Genomic DNA, 17,754 nt, shown 5'->3' with positions numbered 1-17,754 from the left:
CTCTAGGTGAGGAGAGTCCCTACCCTTCTCAAGGAGAGCACTGGTGATCCTGAAGGAGTCCAGGAGCCCAGCCGCCTGAGATAGCCAGGTAGTGCAGCGCCTTCTTTTCGTTACGCCAGTCATGGTATCAGTATCAGCCATGGCGGTACTGATAACACTAAGTGCTGTCTCGTTACGGTTATGAGCGAGAAAAAAAGTAAATATCTAAGGGGGAGGGGGGCAGGCGCTTACGAGCGCGTTGGCACTATGTCGCTTAACGCACGAAACCTGTCTATCTCGCAACAATTATCGAATACGAGGCCCGAGTGCGCCTGGACGCGCGAGACCGGGCTTATCTTGATGAAGGGTTTCCCCTTCTCCCGTCGTAAAGGCAATTTTAAAAAACCGCACGGGCTATGCCAATCGTACAGGGCGAGATTCCACGAGAAGGGGGAATTAGCTCGGGTAGCAGTACTTTCGATGAAATTAGTATGGTTTGGCACCTCAAACAGAGCTAGTGACTAGGGTGAAGAGAAACACGAGAAACTATCAGTTATAACACTGCTGATTAATTGAGTCAATCTGTTTATTTGAGGAGCTGTTGATGACAATGCTACTCTCATGTCATCAATGGCTTTCATTCGGTTTCTGGCTACATTGCAACTAAATTCTCCTTCCCTCTCCTCCCTCTCTCCCTCGGTGTACGCACATACATACACACATGCATAGCATTCTCTCTCTCATACACACACAATTTACAAAATGAAATTTAATTGAATTTTCAACTATCAGATATTATAAATTATTTACCTCTTCCTATATAATCCATTATACCAAAGGAGTAAATGTACCCCTGGTTGAGAATCACAGTCTTAGTGTGTGTTTGGGGGAGGGGGGGGGGCACACTCGAATGCTCCCATTACTTCCATCCTCTATTTCTAAGTGCCATTTGTGCGGTTGTCTCTTTTTACCCTTGGTAGTTTCAAGAAGGGGAAAACATTGACAAAGGATACGAATGACACCCATTGTTCAGTGCACTTTTTATTGTAAACATTTTCTTTTATCACCCTCAAGTCCTGTGCCGCAAATCAGCTGAATGAAATTGATTAACGTAATCCATATCCAATTCTGCAAGGTGCCTCTTAAGATTTAAGTTTTTGGCAGACATGGTTTCAACCTCACCACTTCTTTTGTGCCTAAGGAGTCCAAATCTCAGGGGGAAATACACGTTTTATACCCAGTATTCTGTTATCTGGAAGGACCTCAGAAGTATTCTGTTATCTGGAAGGACCTCAGAAGTATTCTGTTTTCTGGAAGGACCTCAGAAGAATGGAAGACCATTATCTAAGAAAGCTGCTGTACCTCAACCATATCTTTAATCGGGGACCTTAAGAGTGTCTTATTTCCTGGAAGGACTCTGGAAAGACAAAAGTAGGACCACAGAAAGAAGATTCCAGGAAGGTTCACAGAAGGAAGGAGGTAGATGTAGAGTCCACAGGGGCTCTACATCTTGGAACGAGCCTGAAACCTCTTGGGCGAGAAGAAGGAGAGGTCGAACTTGGGAGGAAGGTTCAGTGCCATCCGGTAGAGTGCCTCTCCAACAGTAGGTGCCACTTTAAAACCCATGCCTGCCAAGAAGAAGTCTATTACTCCACAGAAAAGAAAAATATGGGGTTTCCAGAGTAATGAACTTGATGAAAATCCAATAATAACCGTCAAAGTTACTTTCAAGGCTAATCCTAACAAGGCTATACAAGTTGATTTCTATCATAGACACGATCCAGGGACCCGTGTCAGACCAAATGCAGATGAAAGTTTTGATGAGTTTTGAAGAGAGTTTTGTAAAATTACCTGTTAAGAAAATAATTCACCTGAAAATCCGGAAGCGTAGACAATATTCCTATGATTGGGAAGGTGATCAACGACCATCTCCTCGTCTGGTGTCCTCTGAAATCAAATAAAAACATAGACCAAAAGTGTTTGTACGCTTATCCAATGTACACAGTCCTCATATCCACCGATTGGCGTTCGGGATCATGCAAACAGTGTTGTTCCAAACCCTTTTTTTCCTGCCTAGGTAGGGATTCAATTGTCTTTTACTGGATTGCACTTTCATTACATCATACATTTTTAATTTTTCCACTTTGCATTCTTAAGCTCCTCCCGATTTACATAGAGGCCCTCCCACTTTGCACAGAAGCCCATCCCACTTGGCACAAAAGCCCCTCCCACTTTGCACAGAAGCCCCTCCCACTCTGCACAGAGGACCCTCCCGCTTGGCAGAGGCCCCTTCCACTTGACACAGAGGTGCCTCCCATTTTACACAGAGGTCCCTCCCACTTTTCACAGAGGCCTCTCCCACTTTGCACAGAGGCCCCTCCCATTTTACTCAGAGCACCCCTCCATTTCATTACCAACTCTGGAACAAAGAAGGGAAAGAGGAGACTTACTAACTATCTATAGAATAATGAAAGGAATGGAAATCTTAGATAAAAATGACTTATTGAAATGGGACAATGGAAAAACGAGAGGACACGAAAAGAAACTAAAAAAAAAAAAAAGATAATTACAGAAAAGATCTGAAAAAACAGCTTCCCACACAGAGTGATAGATACTTGGAACAAATTGGAGAAAGAAACAGTGTGTGCAAACACTCTTCAAGATTTTAAGAAAAAAATTGATGTTGAGAGATACAAAGACGGGTCACCACGAGCATAGCTCCCTTCCCGTATAATAGGTAAATACAACTAGGTAAATAAATATACAGTACACACACACACACACACACACACACACACACACATACACACACACACACACACACACACACACACACTCACTCGGTGGCGCGGTGGTAGAGCACTGGACTGGGAAGTACGGTGCGTGCTCGCAGTACCCAGTTCGAATCCTGCCCAGGGCCGAAATTATTTCGGTATCGCTGTGCTTCGGGTCGTTACTCTGACTCTCGTGGGCGGGGCGGGCGGAGTTGTGTGTGTGTGTGTGTGAAAGGTCATAGCATTACCCATAGATCGGTCATACGAGCTCTGAGCTCTCTTCCGAGAGGGAAATAGCTGTCGATCACGAGTCCAACACGTGATCCAAAGACCAAGGTGAATACACACACACACACACAAAGAGCAGTGACAAAGATGGTGCCTATACTGACAAACCTGACATACGAACAAATATTGGAAAAATTACATCTGTCACCATTGGAACAGAGAAGAGAAAGAAGCGATTTGTTGACCATTTTCCGAATTATGAAAGGGATGGAAATTTTCGACAGAGACGACTTATTAAAGTGGGACTGAGGACAAACAAGAGGACACGATAAGAAACTAAAGAAAGACAGCTACAGAAGAGACCTAAAAAAGAATAGTTTCCCACATAGAGTGATTGATGTGTGTAACAAACTGAACGGAGAAACAGTGAATGCCAAAACTATACACGATTTTAAGAATAAACTGGATGCGGAGAGATACGAAAACGGGTCACTACGAGGATAGCTCTCGTCCCGTAAAATACAACTAGGTAAATACACACACACACACACACACACACACACACACACTTTCCATAGAATTGCCTCCCACCTGATAGATGCACCATTCCTCGATGGCGCATTTGGGATCCACTCCCGGAAAGACCTTTTTAATATACTTGGTCACCTTTTCCCTCAGGAAGGACACGTCTACGAACTCCCTGTTATCGGGATCTACTTCCTTGGAGGCGTGGAGACCGATCTGGAAGAGAGAATGGTAAGACCAGTTGCGTTCACAAATATTCTCTGACCTTCAGGTTTGAACTGAAATGTAGGAATTCAAATTCTTTGGGAGGTCTCAGCCTTAGCTCTTCTACACATGTGGGGCTCCACTGAGAAATCTTAGAAACAGAAATTCACCAAAAAATGAACGAGCAAGTTAGGGAATAAATATATTGGTAAATAGATAAATCAATGAATGAGTGTATGGATGGATGAATGAATGAATGAATAAATGAGTAAGTAAATAGGTACACAGATAACTAAATTTTGAATATTTAGGTAGATAAACCAAGATGAATAGATGTAGCCAAGCCCTTCCTTACTTAATTATTGTATATATTTATTGTATATGTATCTCCTTTATTGTATATGTCATACTTCATTATTATACATGAGTACTTAATATCAACATATATCTATTGTAAATGTTTTGTATAAGTAAGCCTATGTAGTCATTACAATATAAGTGCCCTATACATAATTATATAACCGAATATACATACGTCATTAGGCGTACGCTAAACGCGTATGCGTCTATGCCAATTGTACACGTCGTAGAATTAAGGTACTAAATATATGTTACCCTTAACCATTTTGCATGCATATTCATCATTATATATAATTGTTCTCTTGTTGCTGTATATTTCTATGTATATACCTAGATATGTTAGTATGTATTGTTTTGCCCAATCTTTTTCCCGCCTAGCAACAATGTAACAGAAAGTAGGCCACGGGCGCGTCTGATGCCCAGCTAGGCCCCCCAAGCATTCGCTTGTGACAGATCACTTCCTGTCTTACTTGTGTGTAGATCTCCGCAATAAACTTCTACCAAAATACTGCGTGTTTGGCACTTACCACAGTGGTGACCCTGGAGTGACAGTGCCCAAGTGACCCTAATACCCAGTGCTCCTTACCTAAGTGATTTAGGGTCATACACATTACGTGGTTAAGTGCCTATGCGTATTCATAAACTGTGACTCGTCACGCGCATGGAACTACGCATTTACGAACTTCAAAGTGCGCAAGAAATAATCGGAGTGTGCGACATTGTTAACAGTCCTGATCTACACGCAATACGTATACGATACGCAACACGTATACTGGGAAACATCCGACAACAACAACATGAATTCCCCTACTCCGCCTACAACCACTGCAGCCACTTCAACGACGACAGCAGCAGCAGGAAGCACTTCTTCCTCTACGCATTCCACGACTTCCGCCGCCGTCGCCGTTCGACCTCCACCATTCGACGAAGCATCGCCGGCAAGATGGTTTTCGTTGCTAGAGGCGCAATTTGCACTAGCTAACATAACCGTCCCCCAAACTAAGTTCAACCATGCACTTGCGAACTTAACCATCCCTGTGCTCAACCAGCTCGACGACGATGTCGTTACTTCCGGTGACTACGACCGCTTGAAGAAGGCGCTAATCAACGTCCTTACCAGGTCTCCGCCGGAACTCTTCGATGCCTTGGTCCACCAGAACAATATCATGTATGATAAGCCGACGACCTTCCTACGAGAACTTCGCACCATAGGTAAGCAACTCGGTGTCGACGACGACTTCATCCGCCTAAAATTTTTACGTGCAGTGCCAAGTGACATACAACCACTACTTGTTACACATGTAGGTTCACTAGATGAGTTGGCCCGTGTCGCTGATACTCTCATGGCCCATGGCCACGGAAACAAAGGGATAAGTGCGTCATCGGTGAACAAGCTTGTGCCAAGGGCTCCGCGTAGTGATAGTGTGCCAGTGTTTCGTAGTGGTAACCCCACTACACGTGTTTCAGCATCCACTACCTTTCCACTCGGATTAACTCCCTTCTATGACGGTCAAAGACCACGAGTGTGCCGTTACCACCTCTTCTACGGCAACAGTGCTAGAACTTGCGAACAATGGTGCATTCTGGCCCACACTAGTGCTAACGTGTTACCTAGTTCACGTCCCAATTCATGCCCTAACTCACGTTCTTCATCCCCAGGACCTCAGCTTAACACGTCGGGAAACTTGATGGGCAGTCTGTAGAAGTATCCCTTGCAACCGCAGGACTGCCTCTCGTCATTAGTGCCACTATAGGTTGCAAGAACTATGAATTCCTTATAGATACCGGTTCTCAAGTCTCGCTCATTCCCTATGACCCAAGTTTAACTCCACTGCTCCGTTCCACGGTAGTACAACTTACTACTGCTTCCGGTACCCGTATTCGTACGTACGGCGAAGTCGACGTGGAACTTGGGATTCGACGTATCAGACGTTCTCTCCCATGGTCCTTCGTCGTTGCTGATGTCCGCCCAATTCTTGGTACCGATTTTTTAACCCATAATTCACTAGTAGTTGATTGTAGAAATCGCCTCCTCTCTGATCCTTCCACTGCATGCACCATTCCCCTTAAGGCTTCTCCTCTCCCTATCTCTTCACATGCGGTACATTATGGGGATATTGATTCAAGAGCCATTGCTCTTCTTTCAAAATTCTCCGTACTTACCGCGCCCCGACAACTGTCTGATCCTCCACCAGTAGAAACTACAACCTATCATCATATTGATACAGGTGATTCTTCCCCTATATCCTTTAAAGTAAGGCCATTGACAGGTGAGAAGCTCAAAGCTGCTAAGGATGAGTTTCAATTTTTGCTTAATGCAGGGATCATACGACGCTCCAACTCACCTTGGGCGTCCCCACTTCATTTGGTTACCAAGAAAGAACCACATTCCTTGAGACCTTGCGGAGATTACCGAGGTCTCAACAATATAACTGTAAATGACAAATATCCCATACCACACTTGCGCTCTCTCACCATGTCACTTAAGAATAAGGTTGTATTCACTAAGTTAGACTTACAACGTGCATATCTGCAGATTCCTGTAGCTGAACAAGATATTCCTAAGACTGCGATATGCACGCCATTTGGTTTATTTGAATTTTTGTACATGCCCTTTGGATTGAAAAATGCCGGAGCCACATTTCAGCGCTTTATAGATACCCTCTTAGCTAACGTAAACAACACGTTTACGTACCTTGATGATGTACTGATTGCTAGTGAGACCCTTGAAGAACATATTTCAGATGTTCAAACTGTTCTCTCTATTTTGGCTCAGCATAACATGCGACTTTCTCTTGACAAATGTCAATTCTTCAAGTCAAATCTTACCTTTCTCGGTTACGAGATTAGCTCACAAGGGATTAAGCCACCTAAAGACCGTACTACGGCCATTTCCGATTTCCCTTTGCCTCAGACTTCACAGGCTTTGCGCCGTTTCATGGGTATGATAAAAAAAATTCGGCCCATGATTCCTAATTTTGCAACCGTAGCCTATTCCCTTACTGAGCTTCTTAAACAATATCCTTCTTCAAAGTGTCTCACTTGGACTGACGCAGCAAAGGACTCCTTCAATAATTTGAAGCAAGCCTTACTGGACTGTCCAACCTTAGCTTACCCTTCCCTATTACCGACAAACTACCAACTCGTGACTGACAGTTCAAGCCTAGCCGTTGGCGCCGCTCTCTATCAAGTTATAGACGGCGAGCCAACGCCCCTAGGATTCTACTCGAAGAAACTCTCTGACGCACAACGCATCTATTCCACCTACGACCGCGAGTTATTAGCTGCTTACCTCGCAGTTTTGCATTTCAGGACTCTCATTGACGGACATACAGTTACCCTATTTCTTGACCACAAACCCCTCGTAGCTGCCTTTTACTCTAAATCTCTTGCTAAAACTGACAGACAACGACAACTCTCTGTTCTTTCTGAATACGTTTCTTCAGTCGAGTACATTCGTGGCGACACTAACGTCGTCGCTGATTGCTTATCTCGCACGTCATGCGCTGTTACACTCGACGCTTTTGACTTAAGTGGCATCGCTCAAAGTCAGACAACAGATGACGAACTGGAAACTTTCAAGCCTAGACTCTCTAAATTCACTTTACCCTCTGATTTAACACTCTGGTGTGATACCTCTACTAACACTCCTCGACCTTTTGTTCCATTACCCTTACGTAATGACGTAGTCTCTTCTTTGCATAACCTTTCTCATCCTGGTGTTCAGTCCACCTCTAAGTTGGTCAAACAACGTTACTTCTGGCCACACATTGACAGAGATGTAAAGACATTTGTAAGACAATGCCTTAGGTGTCAACAGTCTAAGACTACCCGCCACACTTCCTCTCCTGTTTCTCCTATATCTACTCCTACTGACCGCTTCCAATCGGTACACATCGACATTGTAGGACCGTTGCCCCCTGCTACTCTTCCTAACTATCCTTACCCTCTCCCATACAAATACTTGTTGACTTGCATTGACCGAGCTACTCGTTGGACTGAAGCAATTCCCCTCATTGACACTACTGCCACTTCTGTAGCAATCTCTTTTGTGAATGGCTGGATATGCCGTTTCGGTGTTCCACTTCATGTCATCACGGATAGAGGTTCCCAATTCGAGAGTGAACTTTTCTCTAAGCTTTCATCTATCATTGGTTTCCACCATATGCGTACTACTAGTTATCACCCTCAAGCTAACGGCATGATTGAACGTTTCCACCGTTCTCTGAAATCAGCTCTCCGCGCTAGGCAAGATAACTGGTTTTACTCCTTACCTATCGTCCTTCTTGGCTATCGCATGACACCTCACGTCACCAAATTTTCCCCATTTACCGCCGTTACTGGCGCTCACATGTTATGCCCTTCTGTCGCCATTACTCAGGAACACACCCACTCCTCGGATGACACAACCATCCTCCGTCTCATCAAGGAAATGCAGTCTGTCAATTTCCAAGATCTCGCATCCGGTGACTGCCATACACCACCTCCACCCTATCTCCCTCACGACCTTCACTCTTGCTCTAAAGTTTGGTTACGAGTCGACAGAATTCGTAAGAGTTTGGAGGCTCCGTACTCTGGTCCATATGACGTCATTCGACGTGAACCTAAGTACTTCATCCTTAACCTACCTCAAGGCGAAACCTCAGTTTCCATTGATCGTTTGAAACCAGCTTTCCTCCCTGTTTCTCCTCGCCCTAAGACCCGTCTCCATGTAACCCCAGACATACCCTCAACACCTTCCACTCCTCCTGTTCCTACTTCATCCACTTCTGACACTTCAACTGTCATCCCACCGAATCCCATACCACCCACAAGTGCCAATGACCTTGGCCACCCTATCACCTCTTCCCATCCCTCCCACCCTCATACTTCCGCTCTCCCATACAAAAGTCGCTCAGGCAGGGCAGTCAGATTTCACAATAAATCTGATTTTTACTACTACTAAAGACTTTCTTTACTGACGCTACACTCTCAGGGGGGGAGTAATGTAGCCAAGCCCTTCCTTACTTAATTATTGTATATATTTATTGTATATGTATCTCCTTTATTGTATATGTCATACTTCATTATTATACATGAGTACTTAATATCAACATATATCTATTGTAAATGTTTTGTATAAGTAAGCCTATGTAGTCATTACAATATAAGTGCCCTATACATAATTATATAACCGAATATACATACGTCATTAGGCGTACGCTAAACGCGTATGCGTCTATGCCAATTGCACACGTCGTAGAATTAAGGAACTAAATATATGTTACCCTTAACCATTTTGCATGCATATTCATCATTATATATAATTGTTCTCTTGTTGCTGTATATTTCTATGTATATACCTAGATATGTTAGTATGTATTGTTTTGCCCAATCTTTTTCCCGCCTAGCAACAATGTAACAGAAAGTAGGCCACGGGCGCGTCTGATGCCCAGCTAGGCCCCCCAAGCATTCGCTTGTGACAGATCACTTCCTGTCTTACTTGTGTGTAGATCTCCGCAATAAACTTCTACCAAAATACTGCGTGTTTAGCACTTACCACATAGATAAAGATATAGATAAACAAATAAATGACAAAGTCAAATACACCAATAATAACAAATAAATGAAACAATACGAAATGAAATATAAGTCCATTGAAAGATTTCAAGAACATCGTAGACAGCACAGACCCACACTCACCTTCAGGTAGCCTGGATATTCGATGGAAGGCAGCATATAGTAGTAAGCGTTCTGGACGCTGATGTCAACGAATGAGAAGGAAGGTAACTTCGGGTCTTTGATCTTCCAGAATAGGGCAGCCGTTTTCCCGGCCCTGGAAGAACCGGCCCAGTCAGAAACCCACAACGAAACACCGCCTCCGTACAGGGCTCCGACAAGGATGCCCCGGGGCTGTGGGACTTTTGGTGGAAAGAAGGTCAAACAAATTCCTCCTAATGTACTTTTAATGCATGATTTATTTATCATGAGTTGTGTGTATGAATGATGTGTGTATAAACGTTGTTTTGTGGATGAATGTTACATGTGAATCGTGCTAGTGACCATCAGATGTGGAAGGTGGTGGTGGTGGTAGTGGTGGTGTGTGGAGAGGGGGGGGGGCGGCACTTACCTATGTCGGGGCCCTGCCCCCGTACACTCATCTCCTCGCGTCTTCAGGAGTGCGAAGTACAACATCGAACGAGGGTTTCATTGCGGACATTTCGAACTCGATTCTTGACGCAAAGATTATACGAATATACCACTCTTCTTGTCGATACCAAGATCTAAGAATATAAGGTCTAACCACTTCCGACCGAATTTCGAGGGAGTTGGCGCAGCGAGCCCGTGAACGTCACCTGGCTGTTCAAAGTGGGGTTAGCGGGTCCTATAGCTGTCAGTTGAAGTTGGTCCGTCGTACGAAAATGACGTCGCCTTCGCTCGCACCGCTCCACTCAATTAGTTATATTCTGACAAATATTATATAAAATATATATATAAATATATATAAAATATTATAGTTCCTGTCTATATATATGAATATATAATATATATGATATATAATATATATATATATAATATATAAAATATTATAGTTCCTGTCTTCCTTGGCGTTTTACAGTTTTCTTCAGTGTATCACAAAGAGAAAATGGACGCATCCAAACGACGTCAGAACCTGCGCAGAACTGCTCCAGCGGTTAGACCTGTTTACTTAGACCTTGGTCGATACAGCTATGTTTACAGAAATTACGTTTCTTATACGAGTGATGCTTTGCGTAGACATATCAAGTCTTCAACAGCGAAAGATATGTTTGGAGAATTTTTATGCATCATGAATCGGGTTCATTTGTCCGCATTTGAACGCATTGGAGTGGTGAGAGCGTTTTTTTTAGTTAACGGAATATGTGTTTGTTTATGTACTATGATGGTAACCTAGCTACTAAAACTCAGGAAAATTCAAATGCCCTCAGTTCCTATTCACCCCTCCACCTGAAATATATATATATATATATATATATATCTATATATACATACATATATATATATATATATATATACAGACGCTCCTCTACTTACGTTCATTCGTTTTACGTTTTTTCGATTTTACGTTTGAACTGACTGTATTTTTTTTTTTTTTTTTGTGAATTTCTTTGTTTAGCGCGCTCTCCGTAGTTCAAACGATACTTACGCATGACGCTGCGTCCATTGTTTACATGGCACAAACGTTATAAGTATTTCCATGCGTATGTTAAGTTTAAAGGTAGGAATATTGCAGAGGACATTACATAATAAAACTCTACGGGAATGAAACATACAAAATAGGATTAACCGAACATTTCGGTTAATCGGACATTTCTAATCCTCCTTGGAGTTCGTATAAGTGGAAGTTCACTGTATTTTACAATGTTATGTGTATAATTAATGATTTAGGGGTGTTTTATAAGATACGGTAATAGAATTTACGGATGTATAGTACAGTATGAACGGTCATACATTACTAGAACGTACAGTAACAACTTACGTTCATTTTCAACTTACGTTCAGCCGTTCGGAACGTAACTAAAACGTAAGATGAGGAGCGTCTGTATATATATATATATATATAAATATATATATATATATTGCAGAAACCACAGGGAAATTAAAGTCGGAATACTGAACGTTTTCGTCTACTACGACATCCTCAGATGTCGTAATAGACGAAAACGTTCAGTATTCCGACTTTAATTTCCCTGTGCTTTCTGCAATATTTTTTCGTCACGCGTTATTGTGATTATTTTTGCAATATACATATATATATATATATATATATATATATATATATATATATATATAATGAATGGAATAAACTTCCTGCACAGGTAGTGCAATGTAGTTCAGTTCAAAGCTTTAAGAATCATTTAGATAAATAACTAAGTAAGATGCTGTAATGATTATAATTTATGTTATATTATTTGTTTTTGTTTTGTTATAATTTGTCTGTCTGATTTTCATTTATTATTAGTTATATGTCAATTTATAATCATTTACTATTTACCTGTTTGTTTGTTATTCAACTATACCTATGCATTTATTTATGTATTTTATTTGTTATTTTTACATTATTATAGTTTTAATTTATTATTAATATGATATATATGTATATATGTATATATGTATGTGTATATATATATATGTGTGTATGTGTGTGTATTTTTTTTTTTTTTTTTTTGCATCCGACCTAGATATGGATCAAAAGGTCTCCTGTCGGCATGCTCCGCCTTTGTAATCCTTTGTAATGTATATATAAATATGTATATATATATATATATATATATATATATATATATATATATATATGCAATAAAAACACTAGGTACGTGTGTTCACAAGTGCGTAAGTAACCACTAGGAAAACTAAACTAACTATACACATATATAAACTTTTGAAAAGCATGGACCCCAATTGCCCATTTTGAACAATAACAGTCCTAGTTTTGCCCTTTTGAAGAATAATGGTCCCATGTAAGAAAATATATGTATATATATACACACACACATACATAAATGAAATGGTTAGGTTAGGTTTGGTTAGGCCAAGTTTGGTTAGGTTTGGTTAGGTAAATCTTTTGAACAATAGGGGTCCCAGTTTTGCCCTTTTGAAGAATAGGGCCCCCAAATCAAACTGAACCCCTGTTCTTCAGAAGCTCCTATATATATATATATATATATATATATATATATATGTATGTATGTATGTATGATGTATGTATTCGTAAATAGCTGGATTCCAGGAACCATTTTTGGAAGAAAGTATACGCTGGACTCGTCGTTTGCCATTTATTCCGACGTTTCGAATCCTGTTCGGGGTTCGTCTTCAGAGTGATACAGTGGTACCAATAGGAAATATATATAAAGGGGGTCTCCCTCGTACACTGGGACAGGTAACCCCGGTAACCGTTACATTTCAGAAACAAACAAAAGTAGAACACTCAATCACCGACTGTACATATCGCAAAGATTAGACATGGTAGAACCCGAAAATAATTCCAAATGGAACCCCATAACACATAATTCACACAATACCATCGGTATCAGAACTAGCAAATGCAATCTTTATACTTGAAACATATGAACCTGCTTCACATTAATGCGAAGATCCAGCACAACTTAGCCACTCGTCGCCGCCCATAATAGCTGGACTATAAGAGCTGTCATCCAGCCGGGCACAAAAGTGTGGTCAAGACTCTGTGGTTTAGGGCAGAGAAGGTGTGTTCCACGGATGAAGTGTGGTCAAGAAGTGTGGTCAAGACTCTGTGGTTTAGGGCAGAGAAGGTGTGTTCCACGGATGATAGCAGGAGGAAGGAGAGGAGCCACCTGAAGAAAGTATTCAGGGACAACGGGTACCCGAGTTCGGTGGTGAAAAGGTGGACAGCACGACAACCGAAGGTCAAGATAGACGACAGACGACCAGATGCACCGCGGGTTACGGTCCCTTATTTGAAAGGGGCGTCTGAGGTAACGGCCAGATTACTGAGGAAACACGGTTTAGAAGTGGCACATAAACCCGGGAACACACTGACCGGAGCCCCGAACAAAGTTAAAGACACAGAGAGCCAAGCAGACCGAATAGGGGCGGTGTATGACGTTAGGTGTAAGGACTGTGAGGCCCATTATGTTGGAGAAACTGGTAAGAGATTAGCGACCAGATTGCAAGAACACCAGAGGGCTGTCGGTAGGAGGGACATGAGTTCAGCCATTCTAAGGCACTGCGAGGATACAAGTCATGAGATGGATTGGCAGAATGTGGAAGTCAAATATAGAGGAAATGGAAAAAAGTGTCAGGTTATTCCTAGAAGCATGGGCTAGTGATGAGAATAGTGTCAACTTGTGCATTACATTACATTACAAGGGAGCCGAGGATAGGCTGGAGAGGAAACATTTTTCACGTCAGTAATTTATTTTTTGGTGTGTGTTTTATTTGTATTATTACGGCAGTAATTTGTTTCTTTGTGTGTTTTTATTTGTATTATCAACATTTTATTTATTTTAAGTTATTAACGGTGAGGGATTGAGTTTGTCCACCTATTGTTCCAATTTCTTTGATCTGTGGCAATTTCCTAATTTAAACTAATGAGTGCTTCAGCAGGACATTTCATCCACGTGTAGGTATGACACGCTGTATGGTGCTTTTTAGGTTATTGGATGCATCGTGGTGCGTCCTAGCGTGTGAATTTTAGACCCAATATTGGTAGCATTTTTTCAATCTTCCTTATATTTGCTTATATATTTGATCATAATCTCTATGCGAGTTTGTTTTATTGGTGTATTATATATTCTGTATTATAGTTTTTATTCTATTCTAATCTCCCGCATTATGGGCGACGAGTGGCTAAGTTGTGCTGGATCTTCGCATTAATGTGAAGCAGGTTCACATGTTTTAAGTATAAAGATTCCATTTGCCAGTTCTGATACCAATGGTATTGTGAATTCTGTGTTATGGGGTTCCATTTGGAATTATTTTCGTGTTGTCCCATGCCTAATCTTTGTGATATGTACAGTCGTTGATTGAGTGTTCTACTTTTGTTTGTTTCTGAAATGTAACGGTTACCGGGGTTACCTGTCCCAGTGTACGAGGGAGACCCCCTTTATATATATTTCCTATTGCTACCACTGTATCACCCTGAAGTCGAAATCCGAACAGGGTTCGAAACGTTGGAATAAATGGCAAACGACGAGTCCAACGTATACTTTCTTCCAATATATATATATATATATATATATATATATATATATATATGTATATATATATATATATATATATATATATATATATATATATATATATATATATATAATGTGTGTGTGTGTGAATTAGATAAAGGAATGAGCAACGAAACATTAATAAACAATTATACATAAATAAACAAAATAAGTACATGAGTAATGATTCAACTAGTAACCAAACAAATATATAGTTTAAAAAAATGAGAAATTTACCATATGGGTACTTGGACTCCCAGGCCGGTAAGAGCTTTGGTCGTCCAAGGCCCCAACCACAGGATGACAGCCTTGGCCCTGATCTCGCCCTTGTCACCCTTGATGGTCACTACAGGCCCAGGTTCGATGCCCCGAACCGGCCACAAGTCCAGAACCTGCCCACCTGCTGCCTCGAACATTGACTGGAAAAAAGAAGTATATATATATATACATTTACATATATATATATATATATATATATATATATATGTATATATATATATATATATATATATATATGTGTGTGTGTGTGTGTGTGTGTGTGTGTGTGTGTGTGTGTGTGTGTGTGTGTGTGTGTGTGTGTGTGTGTGTGTGGGTGGGTGGGTGTGTATTTACCTAGTTGTACCTAGTTGTATTTTACGGGAAGGGGAGCTATGCTCGTGGGGTCCCGTCTTCATATCTCATTTTATCTAAACTATTTTTAAATTCATGTATTGTTTTTGCACACACCACTTTCTCATCTAACTTGTTCCAACTGTCTATTACTCTGTGAGGAAAGCTGTTCTTTTTCAAATCTCTTCTATAGCTGTTTTTTTTTTTCTTTCCATGTCCTCTTGTATTTCTGTCATCCCATTTTATCAGATTCTCTCTATCAGTAATTTCCATGCCTTTCATGATTCTGTAAATAGCTATCAAATCTCCTCTCTCTCTTCTTTGCTCTAGTGTCTGCAGTTCAAGTTTTTCTAGTCTCTCTTCATATGATAGTTTTGAGAGTGTTGGTGCCAATTTTGTAATTGCTCTTTGTATTCTTTCAAGTTTTTTTTATACATTTTTTTGTACTTGGTGACCATATCGTTGCTGCATATTCCAATCTTGGTCTTATTAGGGTGATTAGGATTTTCTTCACCATTTCTTCATCCAGGTATGTGAATGCAACTTTGATTGTTCTTATTGAATTATAGGTTTCTCCAAAAATCTTATTTATGTTTCTCAGGTGACATATTATTCATAACAATGACTCCCAGGTCCTTCTCATTTTCTACTTTTTTTATTCCTTCTTCTCCCAGATTATATGCTCCTGTTATTCTGTTTTTGCTTTTTCCAAATTCCATTATACTGCACTTTTTTGTATTGAACTCCATCTCCCACTTCCTACTCCATTCCTGTACTTTATATAGATCTCTCTGTAGTGATTCACAATCTTCTTCTGTTTTCACTCTTTTTAGTAGTTTTGCATCATCTGCAAAGAAGCTCATATAGCTTTCAATTCCTTCATCCATATCATTAATATATATAGCAAACATTATTGGGGCCAGTACTGTTCCCTGCGGAACACCGCTTATTACTTTATCCCATTTTGAGTGTTGGTCTCTTATCACTCTTAGTTTTCTGCCACTTCCATTGTGTTCTTTGTTTCCCTTTTGTTTTTCGCTTGTATGTCGAACTGCCTTAGTTTCATATTCACTACTCTCCAATAGAATCTCTCTTTTTCTGACTCCGTTCTGCTCTCGTTTTTTTTTTTCTTAGCTTCGTCTTTTCTGCTTTTCTTCCTCTCTTTCCTCTTTATTCATTTCCCTTTTTATCCATACCTTTTTATATTGTTCACTTGTTGCTAGTTTCCCTGTTTTGGATAAGATATTCTCTGCCGTCGTTTGTGACCTGAATTTAATCTTAATTGGTCTGGTCTTATCTGTACTATACTTTCCGAGCCTGAATTTTTCCTCAATTTCCTTCATAATTTCTGGTTCATCTTCCTGAACTAATTTTAGTAAACTGCTTACTTTTTCATTTTCCTCATTGGTTCTTGAGGTTCTATCTGGGTTATGTTTCTCTTCCATTCCTAATATAATTATACATTTCTTTTTATCAGCTAAGTCTCTTACTATATTCTCCTTCTGTCTCATCACTTTAATAACTGAGTCTTCAGTTTGTTCTCTCATTTGCTGTTTAATTATATCAGTAAATGCAACTTTACTGTTTTCTTGAATTGCCTTCCATCCCTCTCTGTTTTCTTTATTATTCATCTTTAACTCTTCATTCTCCTTTTTTACTTCTTTTAACTGTCTTTTTAGGTCTTCTATTTCATTAGTTAAGTTTTTGTTCGCCTTCTCTAGTTCTTCCAATTTTTCAACCCTCTGTACAATGTTGTTAACATGACCGAACCTACACTCCAAGTCCTCGATCATCTTATCGACCTTCTCTTCTAGTCTTGTCAGTCGGGGGGGGGGGGGTTGTGTCCCCCCCACCCTCTTTAAATCCCTGGAAAATATTCTCATCACTTTCTACTGTATTGCTCTTATCTATACTTCTAATCTTTACATTTTTATTAGACATTTCGTCGTCACTCAGCTGGTCGGGGGGCCGTTTGTTTACCTTTCGCCTGTCTGCCTGGGCCAAGTCTTCTCCTTCCTCATTTCTTTCCATTTCCCCAGCAATCCCTCCTCTTCTCCTCTTTCCCTACTTTCCCACTACCCCACGAGCAATTTCCCCCCCACCATGTAAATACAATAGGCATTTCCTTTGCTTTGGGATCCACGAAACTTCACTTTTCTTCAGAACGTCTTCTAAGCCGTCCGTTCGTTGAAGTGTGTGTGTGTGTGTGTGTGTGTGTGTGTGTGTGTGTGTGTGTGTGTGTGTGTGTGTGTGTGTGTGTGTGTGTGTGTATTTACCTAGTTGTATTTACCTAGTTGTATTTTACGGGAAGGGGAGCTATGCTCGTGGGGTCCCGTCTTCATATCTCATTTTATCTA

The 17,754-nt window shown here is 40.8% G+C and overlaps 1 protein-coding gene across 2 annotated transcripts; it reads right to left on the bottom strand.

Annotated features, from left to right (window-relative positions):
• Positions 1-1,004: 1,004 nt before the first annotated feature.
• Positions 1,005-15,207, bottom strand: LOC143025401 (peroxisomal sarcosine oxidase-like). Of its 2 annotated transcripts, XR_012966387.1 has the most exons (6): positions 15,026-15,207; positions 9,753-9,885; positions 3,573-3,722; positions 1,851-1,926; positions 1,300-1,607; positions 1,005-1,241 (listed from the first exon to the last, which is right to left on the bottom strand). XR_012966387.1 is itself a non-coding variant. In XM_076185026.1 (5 exons), the coding sequence occupies exons 1-5, from the start codon at positions 15,202-15,204 to the stop codon at positions 1,483-1,485; spliced, it is 663 nt and encodes a 220-aa protein (XP_076041141.1). In that variant the 5' UTR covers positions 15,205-15,207; the 3' UTR covers positions 1,005-1,482. The 2 variants fall into 2 exon arrangements, 1 of the variants encoding a protein (XP_076041141.1); XM_076185026.1 differs by having other exon boundaries at positions 1,005-1,607.
• Positions 15,208-17,754: the final 2,547 nt, after the last annotated feature.

This window comes from Oratosquilla oratoria, chromosome 5, assembly GCF_046742065.1.
Source record: "Oratosquilla oratoria isolate Oo_2021 chromosome 5, ASM4674206v1, whole genome shotgun sequence".
NCBI classification, from domain to species: domain Eukaryota; kingdom Metazoa; phylum Arthropoda; class Malacostraca; order Stomatopoda; family Squillidae; genus Oratosquilla; species Oratosquilla oratoria.
This window is presented reverse-complemented; position numbering and strand designations above follow the sequence as displayed.